Genomic DNA, 12,570 nt, shown 5'->3' with positions numbered 1-12,570 from the left:
CCAATCAATGCAGTGACCATGCAAGCAATAGGAGCAGTGGCTAGAACTTTGATTTGCACACCTTGAAGCCTAGCAGACCCACACCTCTCTCTTTTTCTCCTACAGCTGCCCTGGTAACCCACCAGCTCCTGTCTGCCCTCCCACACTCTCCCCTCTGGACTCCCCTATAACTGGTCTCACTAAATTGCTGAGGACCTCGCTAAGTTGCTGATCTGGCTTTGAATCTGCAATCCTCCTGTCTCAGACTCCCAAGTACTGGGATTACAGGCATGTGTGACCACGCCTGGCTTAATGAAATACTTAAGTCCTGAGTTCTTAACACAACATGCTGAACATAATTTAAAGTTCGCTCGATGACTCAAGGTGATAGCTGTATTATCCAGTCACGATCTTAGAGGTGTTTTGTTCTTAAAATGCTGTGGTTTGAGTTCTTGGGTCTGCTTTTCATAATTATCCTGTTTCCTCCCTCACCGCTGGCAGCCAAATAATAACAAATAACAAAAGCAGGAACATGAACGGTGCTCCAGGAACGGGGAGAAGCATGTTATGTGGATTATCTGGTTTAAGTCTCACGAGGTAGATCCCAATTAACCCTCATTTTGCAGATCAGGAAACAGGCTGAGGCAGCTAAGAGCCTCAACCATGCCACATCCAGTCCATAGTAAGTGACGGGCTGTCACTGAGCCTGGAGGCCCGATGCCAAACACCACCCTTAGAAGCATCACATTTCACTTTTAGGAGCCTGCCTATAAAAGTTCCCCTCTCTACTTCTAAGTTGCTCTTTAAATATGTAACAGAATAAAAAACAATAAAGTCAAGTTATCAAAACTCTGTATAATGGAAGGATAAATAGGAAATGGAATGGGAGAGCAGAAGGTTGACAGTTAAAGGGTCTCTTTGGGGGGTGATGAAAATGTTCTCAGCAATGGTATAATTCTGTAAATATGCTAAAAACACTGAATTGTGCACTTTATAGGGATGGAGTGTATGATACATGAATTATGTCTCAATAAAGCTGTAGAAGAAGAAGAAGAAAGAAATTTGAGAGCTGGAAGAGCCCTAATGTGCATTTTGGTTGCACAGAAAATGTTCATGTTGTCCTCTATGTTGGCCAAGTTTCAATATGTGCGTCTGTAGGGTAGGGAAACTGACTAGGAATGCAGAGGAGACGCTAAAGATCCCTTGAGGAGCCACTAGGGGTTTCTGATTTTCAGTTTGCCTCCTAAATCTGCTTCCACAGAGAGTCTATCCCCCTCCCTCTGACCCTCACCCACCCCAGGGTCCCAGCAGAGACCTGGCCAGTGTCATCTTCTTAAGGAGGCAGATGGTCCTGCAGCAAGCTGTCCTGCGGGCCCCTGATCTAGGCCTGGCCTGCAAAATGAGTGCCTCTCGGGCGGCCTGGAGTCAGTTCCCGGTCCTGCGAGGGCACAGCAGGGCCCGGCGAGGTGCCTGCGGCGGTGATCCCCGGCAGCACGCTCCATGCCCAGGCACTCCTTCATTTGCCTTGCTCACAACTCAAGTTCTTTTTGTAAAAAGCTGTTTGTTTTTGCTTTGTTTGTTTTACAACCACAGTTCTCACTTATACCTTTATATTATCCTTAAAATAGTTATGAGGTTGTTTTTTTTTTTTTTTTTTTTTTTTTTTTTTTCTCTCAAGAGTCGGGGAGAGGGGATGTTGTAAAGAAAAGGCTTCTCCAGAACTGAGCAGGAAGGGGAGGGAACTCAAGGGGACTGAGCAGGAAGGAGATGGACTCATGCCTATCTTAGGTCCTTAATTACTGGTCCTGGTCTTGTATGAACAGGACAGGAAGGTTTCGGGTGCTCCTTGGCTACTGCCTTCATGCCTCTTAAGGGACATGTAAGATCCGAGGTGATCTGAGAGGGAGAGCCTAGAACTGGGCTTCAAGAACTATCATATCCAAGAACTGTGTCTAAATTTTCTCTTTGAGTTATTTGATTTCACTTTCAGTCATGTTTTTAGTGTAGAGGGAGAATTGAGGGAAAGATTTATGCCCATTTTGGGGGGTTCATACAAAGGGGGTAGAGACCCTCAGGTGGTGCTGACAGGGAGAGCCTCCTGGGAATATAAACCTCAGGGATCAGAGCCAGAGCCTCCAAGGCCACTTGTCCTTTCACATACAGGGCTGTTTTAAATAGTCCTTCACTTCGAGGGACTTGGAGAGATGGGAAGCAGGACAGCCTGGCATGGACAGAGTGCTAGAAAGAAGCAACTCAAGAATGATAACAGTGCTTTCTTGCAGGGGAGAAGGGGAGCTAGAAAATTACTTCTTAACTCTTTTTCTTCTCTTTTGCTTAGACAAAACAATAGTCACTTACTGTCTCTTGAGAGAGAGCTGGTAAATGTGGCTTAGAACAGTGAAACAAGATGTTTATTAAATGAATGGATTAATGAATCAATGAAAAAAAGAGAAAAAGAAAAGCCTTCTCCCAGGCACCAGAAATATTCAGAGGATCCAGGGCAAAGAAGGGCTTTTTTCCAAACTAGAAGCCCCATCTCATGTCACAGTCTGAAACCCAAACCCATAGGCTCTGGGTTTCAGCTGCTGGCTCCAGGCCTGTGAGCTCCTTGCAAGAAAGGCTCCCTGTCACCATTCCTATCCAGAATGCCAGGGAGTGGGGGCTGGGGAGAAGGTGCTCCCCATGAAAATGACGACCCTGGAATGTTTGCATCAAGGCCTCTCCAGTGAGCAGAGACATTAAAAGACAAACCTGAGCATCCTCAGCCCAAGATGACACAAGAATAGCTGACAGGAGGTCAGGGAACCAGGCTGCCTCTCAGAAGAAAAAAAAACAAAGCCAGGGTGCACAGGCACCAAGAGGCCAGCAGTTGCACCCCGAGGAGCAGCTCTTGGGGTCACTCCAGTGTCTATGCCCCAAGGACACAAAGACTTGGCTCTGCCTGAGGCTAAAGTTTGGGGTCTAGATCCAGAAGAGAAGGATTCTGGTCCCTGCCTCAGGTACTGTGTGTCCTTGTGCAAGGTAACTCAACTTCTAAGCCTTACTTTCCTAATGCGAAATCAGGATACTAAGAATATCCCCTTGATAAGCTTAATGAAGGGATAAAGAACAAATGTGAACTGTGCAGCCTGGTACTTAGCCCACAGTAAGCACTCCACGGCAGCAGTCGCTACTGCTGCCCACCTCAGGGATGGCAGCTGGATGGTTAACATTTACATGGGGTACTATGACCTGCCCTAAGTCTTAGTCCATGAAGACAACTATTATTCTCACCTTCACTTTATACAAGAGGATGAAGCTGGGGCCCAGGCAGGTTTCCTAATTTGCCCAAGGTCACAAAGTATGCAAATGAGACTCAGAACACCGTCCCTGATGTGGCAGCAATGGGAAAGCAGGATCTTTTCTCTGCCAGACATCCACAGCCCACCAACCAGCTGAGGCCTGGGCTGGGTCCTGGGGAGACAGGGTGAGCCAGCTATAGTCCTAAGGAGCTTACTGTCAAATGGGGCAGACAGATGCAAACCAAGACGCTACAGCCTACCAGGAAGGAAAAGAACAAATTTCTGGAGAAGAACTTGCAGAAAGATTTCTGGAAACCACAAAGCACCATTAGGACTAAGAATAAGGAAGCCTCCAGTTGCTCTCAGCCTAAGCACGGATAAGAACAGTCTCTTTTTGCAGATGTCAGGCCCAGTGTCACTCTGTAATAGAAACTAGTCTCAGATACTTATTGTTCCTGGTAACAAAAAATGCCAGGACTCCTTCTCCTCTCATTCTGAAAGGTGAAAACACTCCATTCATAACACACAGAGGGGCCTTCAGAACATTCAGCTCCTGTAGTGGACCCTTGGTGGGGCAGTGTGGACCAGGGTCTCCACAGCCCTGTTCCTCTTCACCTTCCAGGGAGGACACAGCGCTGGGCTGGGCTGCCCACCTCCCCAGCACAAGCCTGGCCTGCGAATTGGCCAGGCCCCAGTGAGCCCTTCCTTCAGGGCTCACAGCCCCTCTGCAGATAGCAGGGGCTGATTAGAGATGGCCAGGCTCTGCTCCTACTGCTACACCAGCAGGAAACTCTTTCTTCTTCCGAAAAACAGTAAGGAAACACTGAAATTCTATATTGCTGAGGAAAGAAAGAACTTTCCTTTAAAGAAGAGACAGTCCCTTGGGAAGGGTCCAGTCTCTGACTGGGTCTCCAAAAGGGCTGAGAGCCCCAGGACACTAGCTGTTGAGGTGTGCCGTGTGCTGCGCAGGTGGGGATCCCACTGAGACCCCACTAGACACATCCTCAAGGCTTCTTACCTCTCTAATTCTGCTCTCCCAGCTGATGTGCAGCAAAGGGAGGAGGACTTGCCATTGCATTTACTGTGAGACCCAAGCTTCTTGTTGGGAGCATGAGGCCAACCTCACAGACCAGTCAGCCTCCCCTCCAGCCCAGAGCACAGCATGTCTCCCTCCAATGGACCTCTGACACAGGGGTGTCTGTCTAACTTGCCTAACGATGAGACATCATCTAACTTGTCTACCCCTGACTCTACACATAGCTATCTACTTTAACCAGATGAAAGTCATCTCCTCAGAGCTATCAGCCCCACTATGCAGTCTAAAAGACCATATTCTCTCTCTCCCTCTCTCGCTCTCGCTCTCTCTTTCTCTCTCTCCTCTAGCTTTCTATTTCTCTCATTCATAGCACTGTGCTGGTCCTCAGCCTGTTTGTCCTCAAATACACTCTTCTCCTGCTTCTTGGTTTCTGGGTAAAGCCAGGGCAGGATCCCCAGCCTCCAGCTCTGCTTGGGAGGCAGCTCTACAATGCTGCCTCCTCTCCTGGGCTCCAGTTTCTATCTGAAAGGCCACCACAGTTCCAGCTTTCCCTGGTGACCCCACCCCAGGCTCTTCCAGTGTCTCTCCAGTTATGGTGAATGCCCCCTGCCACTTTTGGTTTTGATTTTGGTTTCTGTTGTTTGATTTTGATTCTTGTTTTGTTTTGTTGGTACTGAGGATTAAATCCAGGAGCATTCTACTTCCAAGCTACATATCCAGCCCACCCCACCCCCCTTTATTTTGAAACAGTCTTGCTAAGTTGCTGAAGGTCTCACTAAGTTGACAAAGCTGGCCTTGAACGTGCAATTCCCCTGTCTCAGTCTTCCAAATGCTGGGATCACAGGCATGTGCCGCCACACTTGGATTCTCTACTGCTCTCCATTTCTGGCTGCTTCTGTCTCCCCTGCTTGGTTTCTCAGCTCTCTGCTATCCATGTAACCAATTCTTTGCATTCAAGGCCTATTTACAAAGGAAAACAGGTTTCTGTTTTTCTGGTTAGACCTGACTGACCCAGCACTTATCATAACTTGTAATTCTCTTATTAACTTGCCCAGTTGCTTACTTATTGTCCAGATCCACTGTACACTCCACAGAGCAGGGAACATCTCTGTACTGTACATTGTTACACCAGCAGTTCCAGGACAGCACTTGGAGAATAGTGAGTTACTAATATTAAAAGCATGTATCAAGAGATGAAAAGAAATAACATTGCTAGTTCCCAAGAAATCCTCAAATTTCCAAAAAGAAACAAGAAATGCCGCCGGGTGTGGTGGCGCACGCTTGTAATCCCAGCATTCGGGAGGCTGAGACCGGAGGATCGCGGTTTGCGGACAGCCTCAGCTACTTAGTGAGGCCCTCTGCATCTCAGTGAGACCCAGTTTCAAAATAAAGAATAAAAAATAGGGCAGGGGGTGTAGCTCGGAGGTCGAATGTCCCTGGGTTCCATTCCCAAACCCGCAAAAAAAAAAAAAAGAAATGCCATTTTGAAATGGTTTGGCTGTTTGGACATTCAGACATGGTGTGTTATTAACAATAGCAGAGAGAGGGTGGGTTTTATTTTATCTTTTCAACCAAATAGAGGCACTAAGACATTTTTCTATAAGTATGTGGTGAAATAAGTGGCCTTGGTTAAAATCAACCCAGCCCCAGGGGCATGCCAGCAATCTTGAGGTCCCACATCTCAGGAAACACAGCTCTAGGCACACGAGATCTCGGGGACAAACCTTTTCGCAGTCTCCACAGACTTCTGCTCCGCCAGCTCCTTCTGCAGCTCCCTCTCCTTGGCTTCCTTCTGCCCGATGGGGCAGTCCTCAGGGACGGTGAAGAGGGACAAGGCATCTTTGCTGTCCTCTTCCCGGAGCACTTTAGCAAACACCTTCTCGGCCAGAATCCGGACTTGCTCGTCCACTTCCGAGATGTTCAGCTTGGGGAATTGGCGCGGCATCTCGGCTAGCAAAGAAAGAACAAGCATGAGTCTTAATGTGTTACTAGACGTCCTGAGTCCCCGCAGGCACTGAAGTGCAGCCCAGTCCCACCTGGTCCTAGGGTCAACTGTCAACTCAGGAATTCCCAGACCAGAGCCAACAGGCCAGATTTCAAAATTAGCTTCCTAAGTCATTGGAGTTCACGTAGGGCCATTCACATTGCATGAGAGAGCAAATTTCAGAAGACAAAGAATGGACTGTTCAACTAGGTGTTTCCAATTTCCCAACCGTAGGAATCTCAGCACATGGTAGCCCTGCCCCTCTCCTGACTTTGCTTCCAAGAGTGAGAAGGGACAGGAGCCGGGTTGGATTGACTGTGAGGAGGCTGTCAGGGCTGCAGCAGTAACGAAACTTCACTCCCCATCTTCCAGGAGGGGAGACGAAGGCTCATGGGGTTTCATAGTGAGCGTAGAGCCCCACAAGATTATAGCAGAGCCCTGGGAAGTCCAACGCCCATTCTTCATTTTATAAAACCAGGCCTTTTGCTGAAAGAAAAGAATTCACCATCACAGTACTACAATCCCCCAAACTCTCTAGGGCCCACTAATAAGACATAGCAAATAAAATAAATAAAGGTTTGGACGGGAACACGTTACCCAGCTGAAATCTTGCTTCCTCAAGGAAGCATTCCCTAGCCACCTCCCTGCATCCGGGAACCTTTCTGAATTGCCTGGTTTCTTTCTTTCTCTTCTTTTCCTTCTCTTTCTGCAAATACTTATATAGCACCTAAATTTTTTTTTTTTTTTTTTTTTTGCAGTACTGAGGATGGAACCCAGGGCATTTTACCTCCGAACTACACCCCGGCCCTATTTTTTAGTCCTTTTATTTTTGAAACAGGGTCTCATTGAGTTGCGAAGGGCTTCACTAAGTAGCTGAGGCTGTCCACGAACCACGATCCTCTAGTCTCTGCCTCTTGAATGCTGGGATTACAAGCCTGCGCCACCACGCCGGGTTTATAGCACCTAATATTTACGGGCAAGCATCAAACTGATGATTCCCATTTTGCAGGTGAGGGAATGGGGTCGTGGAGAGTGAATCCTCCCAGGATCACCTTGCAGTGAGTCAGCAGGCCACAGCGCAGGTCTGTGCTGCTCGCCCCCCAGGCCAACCTCAGGAACCTGGACCCAGTCCCCCGGTTCCTGCATCTGTGCCCTTAGCCACCATGCTGTGCTGCAGCTCTGAGCCCTCTGGGTACAGGACAGGGTCTCCTCCCACTCCCCAGCTTAACACAGAGCTTATGCATGAACGCTGCCATCTTTTAAACAGCCAGCCTTCTCCAGCTCTGGAAGGGGTGTTTCCTGCCCACCCACTATCACAGTCTCTTTGAGGCTGGTTTATGAAAGAAGTGGTTTTGTTAACCAGAGAGACCAGATGAAGGTGAGGCAATGCCTTGTCTGGCCGGGAGAGAGGAAGCAGTTATGGGGGTGGGGAGACTCGCTGGGTCATCTTGAGAGAGTCCCGCTCTGTGTCACAATTATTCTCATCTGTGAGATTAGGGGATAGGACTGCGTGGTCTCTGAGGCCTCTCTGTTCTAAGGTCTCCAGTGCCTGGGGAGGCCTGCTGCTCTGGTTTCCCTGGGGTGTGGGGGGCTAATTCATGACACAGACAAGAAGGACAGCAGGCTGTAAGTGGGCAGTTAGAGATACTCTGTGGGCCCCTTGACTCTGAAACCACATCCTCCACGCCCAGGGATGCTGCTCACCCTAAGGGAGCTGGGAGGGAAGGAGCCTATGAGGAAGAGCCGCCTCAACGGGCAGCAATGCTGGTCTCAGGAGCAGACCCAAGCTGGCAGAGGCCTGGCCTTTGCAAGGAGAAAAAAGAAAGAGTTAACTGTGGAGACTTCTGTGCCCGTGAGAAGGAGGCCATCAGGGCAGAGGCTCAGAGAAGAACAGGGGAGAGAAAAGCTGGATCAGCACCAAGAACCATGCTCAGGAGGCACGGTCAGGCCAGAGCAAAGCTGTGCCCCCGTCCTAGTGCCAAAGCCATGGGTCAAGCTGAGCATTACGAAACCTCACATCACATCTCAGAGAGGAGTCGCCAAACAGACCTCGGCAAAGGGCGGCAGGGGCCATAAAGCACCCACTCCGCCGGATCAAGTGATCCCGATTCTAGAAATTTCTCTAAGAAAAGAACCTGAAGAAAAAGCACAAAGATGTTTTTACCTGTGATGTTTATAGAAGAGCTTGAAAATGTCCGAATCAAAGCACAGCCCTCGGAAAAACTGTTCAACAACCAGCATTATAAAGATGGTACAACCTGCCGGGCGTGGTGGCGCACGCTTGTAATCCCCGCGCTTGGGAGGCAGAGACAGGAGGATCGCGCAGGTTCGAAGCCAGCCGCGTGCACTGGCTTAGGAGACCCTGTTTCCAAATAAAATATAAAAATGGGTCTGGGAGTGTAGCCCAGAGGTAGGAGGGCTTCCAGGAACCCCAGTACCACCAAAAAAAAAAAAAAAAAAAAAAGATGGTACAACCACATTTTAAAAAATCTTGTGAAATAATAGCAGAGGAAAAAATAATGCATGAAACTCTACCCCTGCTTTGATTATAATAATATAAAAATGCACCCTGGATGGATGGGGACTGCAAGAGAGACACACAACTGAAATGACCAAATGACAGGGTTATGTACAGGCATCTTGCTTTAATAAGTAATGCTGTTGTAATGTCATCTTTTAAACAAATTCAAAGAGAATGGGAAGAAAATGCCTAGATTTAAAACCTTACAAAAAAAAGATAAAAATAGCACAAACAAGTCAAATTCCTTATTCCAGCAGGATTTGGCAATGGGGCCCTCTCCTGCCTACTCCACACAGAAAGAGGCGCGCCCACAGGGAGATGCACCACTGGGCCCCATCTCCATCTAAGCACCTAACTTGCATGGGGACTGCCTACCACCACCTTCCTGCCCCTACACCCTCCACACACACGCACAGCCTGACCACAGCACCCCCCCGAGGCTGGTCAGGAATGGGCATTCGGAAGGGCCCTTCCTTTTGTTTATTGGTGCATTGTAATCATACATCATGATGAAGTTGAGGGTGATAGAGGCATACGCGCACACAGTACTCCTTGAGCCCTCGCGCAGGGCCCACTCCACTCTCTCTCCCTTCCCATCTTCAACACATTGACTGGCTTTGATAAGCTCGTGTGTGTACATTATATCCACTGAGGTGCTTCCCTCTCCAAGTCTTCCTCCTTCTTCCCATCTCCCTCAGTTAGGTCCCCTCCTTCAGTCCACTAGGATTCCTCTTCCTTGGTCTGGAATCCCTGGAAGGCCCTTTTCTAGTTGAGAGTTCTTACACCAGAGCACACCATCTTTATCCCTGAAGCACTTTTATCTTGCTCAAATCAACTGAACATGCTTTTCAGGATGAATCTTTCTACAGAAGATCTTCCCCCTTTTTCTTTAACTCAAATGGGCCCAAATTGGGCCCCATGAGAAGTTGATACCTGCGGCTGGTACAGCAGGGCCTGTGGCCAATTATGGGGAGATGCTGCATGCCACAGCCCCTCCATCCAGGTTCACAAGGCATATTAGAGACTGCAGGATGGTGGAGTAGCATCTTCCCATAGAAGTCTCTCCTTTACAGATCTCAAAGGAATCACGGTAGGACTACTACCCCTGGTGAAGACTTTAGTCCAGCCCCAGTAGCCCAGGTGGGGAGCTGGGCTCCACCAGCGGGCCTTGCAGCCTGGTTGGTGCGCCTGAGCTGTCCTCTGGACCTCCTGGGCAGATAGCTCCCACCTGTCAGTCTTCCCTCCAGAGCTGGTCTCCCCTCTGGGCCCTCCAGACACGTGTAGGCCAGGCCTGCCAAGGAAAAGCCCACCCTACAGATGCCACGCAGCGCTCAGTTCAGCTGCCCGGTCATGTCTGGCTTTCACCCATTTGTCAGCCAAAGCCAGCAGGCTCAGGAGGCTTAACCGTGAATGCACCGACATCAGTCAGCCAGAGATACAGCTTATCTCATCGCTACATAAGACACCCCGAGGAGCGTGAAGAAATGTCCCAAAGTTAGAGAGCTGGAAAGCCCCACCATTTTTTTTTTCTTTTTTGTACTGGGATTAAACCCAGGGGCATTCTACCTCTGAGCTCCATACCCAGGCCTATTTCATTTTTTTGTTGTTTATTTTTGAAACAAGGTTTCACTAAATTACCACTTGCTGGGCTTGAACCATCAATCCTCCTGTCTCAGCCTCCCAAGTACTGGTGGGCTAAACTCCACCAATTTCAACAAACAGTAACTTTGCCTTGATGCCACAGCCCCTCCAGAAAGGAAGCACAGTGCCTCTGAAATCCCCTCCATTGGCAGAACCCACGACACAGACCTGAGTCTAGCACTGGCGTCTCCATGACTGATCCTGAGGATGTCACAAGGCGACACACTGGCCAGGGGCTGCGGCTGTGCTCCTCCGGCAGCAGAGGAGCGAGCAGCTAGCTGGGTCCTGCCTGTCGCTGCCGGGGTGGGAGGTCTCTGCTTTGCATATCCATGAGCAGGAAAAGTCTGGGCTGGAAATTCTCCCGTGAATACAAATGCAAGTGGAAAATTTCCAAGAGCCCTAAAGGCCCCCAGGTGATGCCGGTTATCCGAGGCAAGATGGCTGTAGTGTGACTGTAGTGTATCCTGGCCCTGCTCCCAGCCGTCACCAGAAGAAACTAAAGCAGCTGCTGTCCAAAGCAGCAGTATTCACTGCCCTGAGCAACCACAGAAGATAAGCCTCCGCCTCCTGAATGCCCAGGCTCCTCTCGCAGAGGAGCGACCAGATACAATCACCTTCACTGCTTCCGGGTTGAGCCCCACTCCAGGCCCAACCCAGCGACCAGACTCATCTCAGCACAGCTGCCCTGCCTTCCCTCAGAAGACCCCCCAGGACTGGGCTGGGAGCTCAGAGCCCAGGCACCATACCAGCTCCTCCATCCCCTCCCCCTCCAAAGGAGGGAAGGACCATGAATTGCTTCCTCTTTGCCCAGGAAAGGACGGAGTCTAGGGAGAGGGGATGGGCCACTTCAGCAAAGAGGCGGAGAGCAAAGGGACAGCCGGCTGGAATGAAAAACTGCAGCCCCACCCCATGCCTTCCATTCTTCCCTGAAAGAAGCCACACATCACAGGTGACTGGGCAGTCCAAGGAGCTCAACCAGTCACACACACACACACACACACACACACACACACACACACACACCCCTGGCCCATCTGATCCCACCCACCCTGCACCTCCCCTTACACTACCGTTCATGTTGGGCCTCCAGCTCTGGGCAGCTCCGGAGTGCTGGCTGGATTCTGCCACCCTCCCCAGGAAGGCAGAGAAGCCTCAAGTGACCCTCAGAAAGCCCAGCAGGACAGATTAGAACAGCATCACAGGCGCAAAGCTCTGCGCCCTTTCGCCTGCCCTTGAGGAGAATGGGGAGGCTCAGAGGAGACACATGGCCCTCCAGTGACTTCAACAAATCAGATTGGGTCTGGGAAACAACCGTGAACAAAATGGCTATTTCTGTGGTGCTGTTGAAATCCTGGGGAGAAGAGCCCAGAAAGGATGGGTCAGCTGTTTACCAGGAGGCTAGCTAGCCCTGACCTGGGCCTGAGTCACCTCCTCAAGTCCAGTAGAGAGGTTGTGCCCTGCTGAGCCCACATCATAACTCCAGCGAGCACAGAGCAGGATTACAGGGTCGACACATGATCCCCAGACTGCTGCTGGGCTTTGGCTATCCAGAGATTACGATCCACCTGTCCTCACAGCTGTTTCATAAACAGTGCTATCAGCAGGCTACAAGCAACCTCGAAGGAGAGTGATGTTTATCCATTAAATAATTAAACGGGCTTACAGCATAAGAAAGAAAAAAATATCCAAGCCCTTAGTATTGTTCTCCCAGAGGGAAGAGGAGCAATTTCTTCTGCTGGTGTTTTAGGGAAGGGGGAGGCCTGGTGTGGAGTGGACAGGAGCATTCCTAGCCCCTGGATCTGATTCCCATGCATAGTGGTAGCTTTACTCTGCACCTTTAACGAGATCTGGATATCCCCAGTCTAAATAGAGGACAGTCTGTAAAACGTATAATGCCTGCAAAAGATTGGATCCCATGGTCCCTTGTAGGGATTTGTGCACAATTTCTACTAGCAGATTTAACACCCAAGAAGTCCTACAGTAAAGAAAGCTGCTTAACTTTGTTCACCCCAGCACACCAACTTGACTGTCCTACCCACCACTGCCACTACAAGGAAAAACACCTACTAATTAACATCACGGGCATTGGAAAACGCCTTCCACTTTGAGTCTTGGTGTTTCAAACAAG

At 49.6% G+C, this 12,570-nt stretch overlaps 1 protein-coding gene across 2 annotated transcripts in view; it reads right to left on the bottom strand.

Moving 5' to 3' along the window:
• AMPD3 (adenosine monophosphate deaminase 3) overlaps window positions 1-6,241 on the bottom strand; it is a gene marked incomplete at both ends in the record, with an annotated part of 35,013 nt that extends 28,772 nt beyond the window's left edge. For both annotated transcript variants that reach the window (XM_080719232.1, XM_080719233.1), the window contains one exon: window positions 6,021-6,241. In XM_080719232.1, coding sequence (XP_080575358.1) covers window positions 6,021-6,241 — 221 coding nt within the window. The remainder of the gene's footprint in view (window positions 1-6,020) is intronic.
• Between the last annotated feature and the right edge of the window lie 6,329 nt (window positions 6,242-12,570).

Source organism: Muscardinus avellanarius, assembly GCF_963383645.1.
Source record: "Muscardinus avellanarius genome assembly, chromosome: 1".
NCBI classification, from domain to species: domain Eukaryota; kingdom Metazoa; phylum Chordata; class Mammalia; order Rodentia; family Gliridae; genus Muscardinus; species Muscardinus avellanarius.
This window is presented reverse-complemented; position numbering and strand designations above follow the sequence as displayed.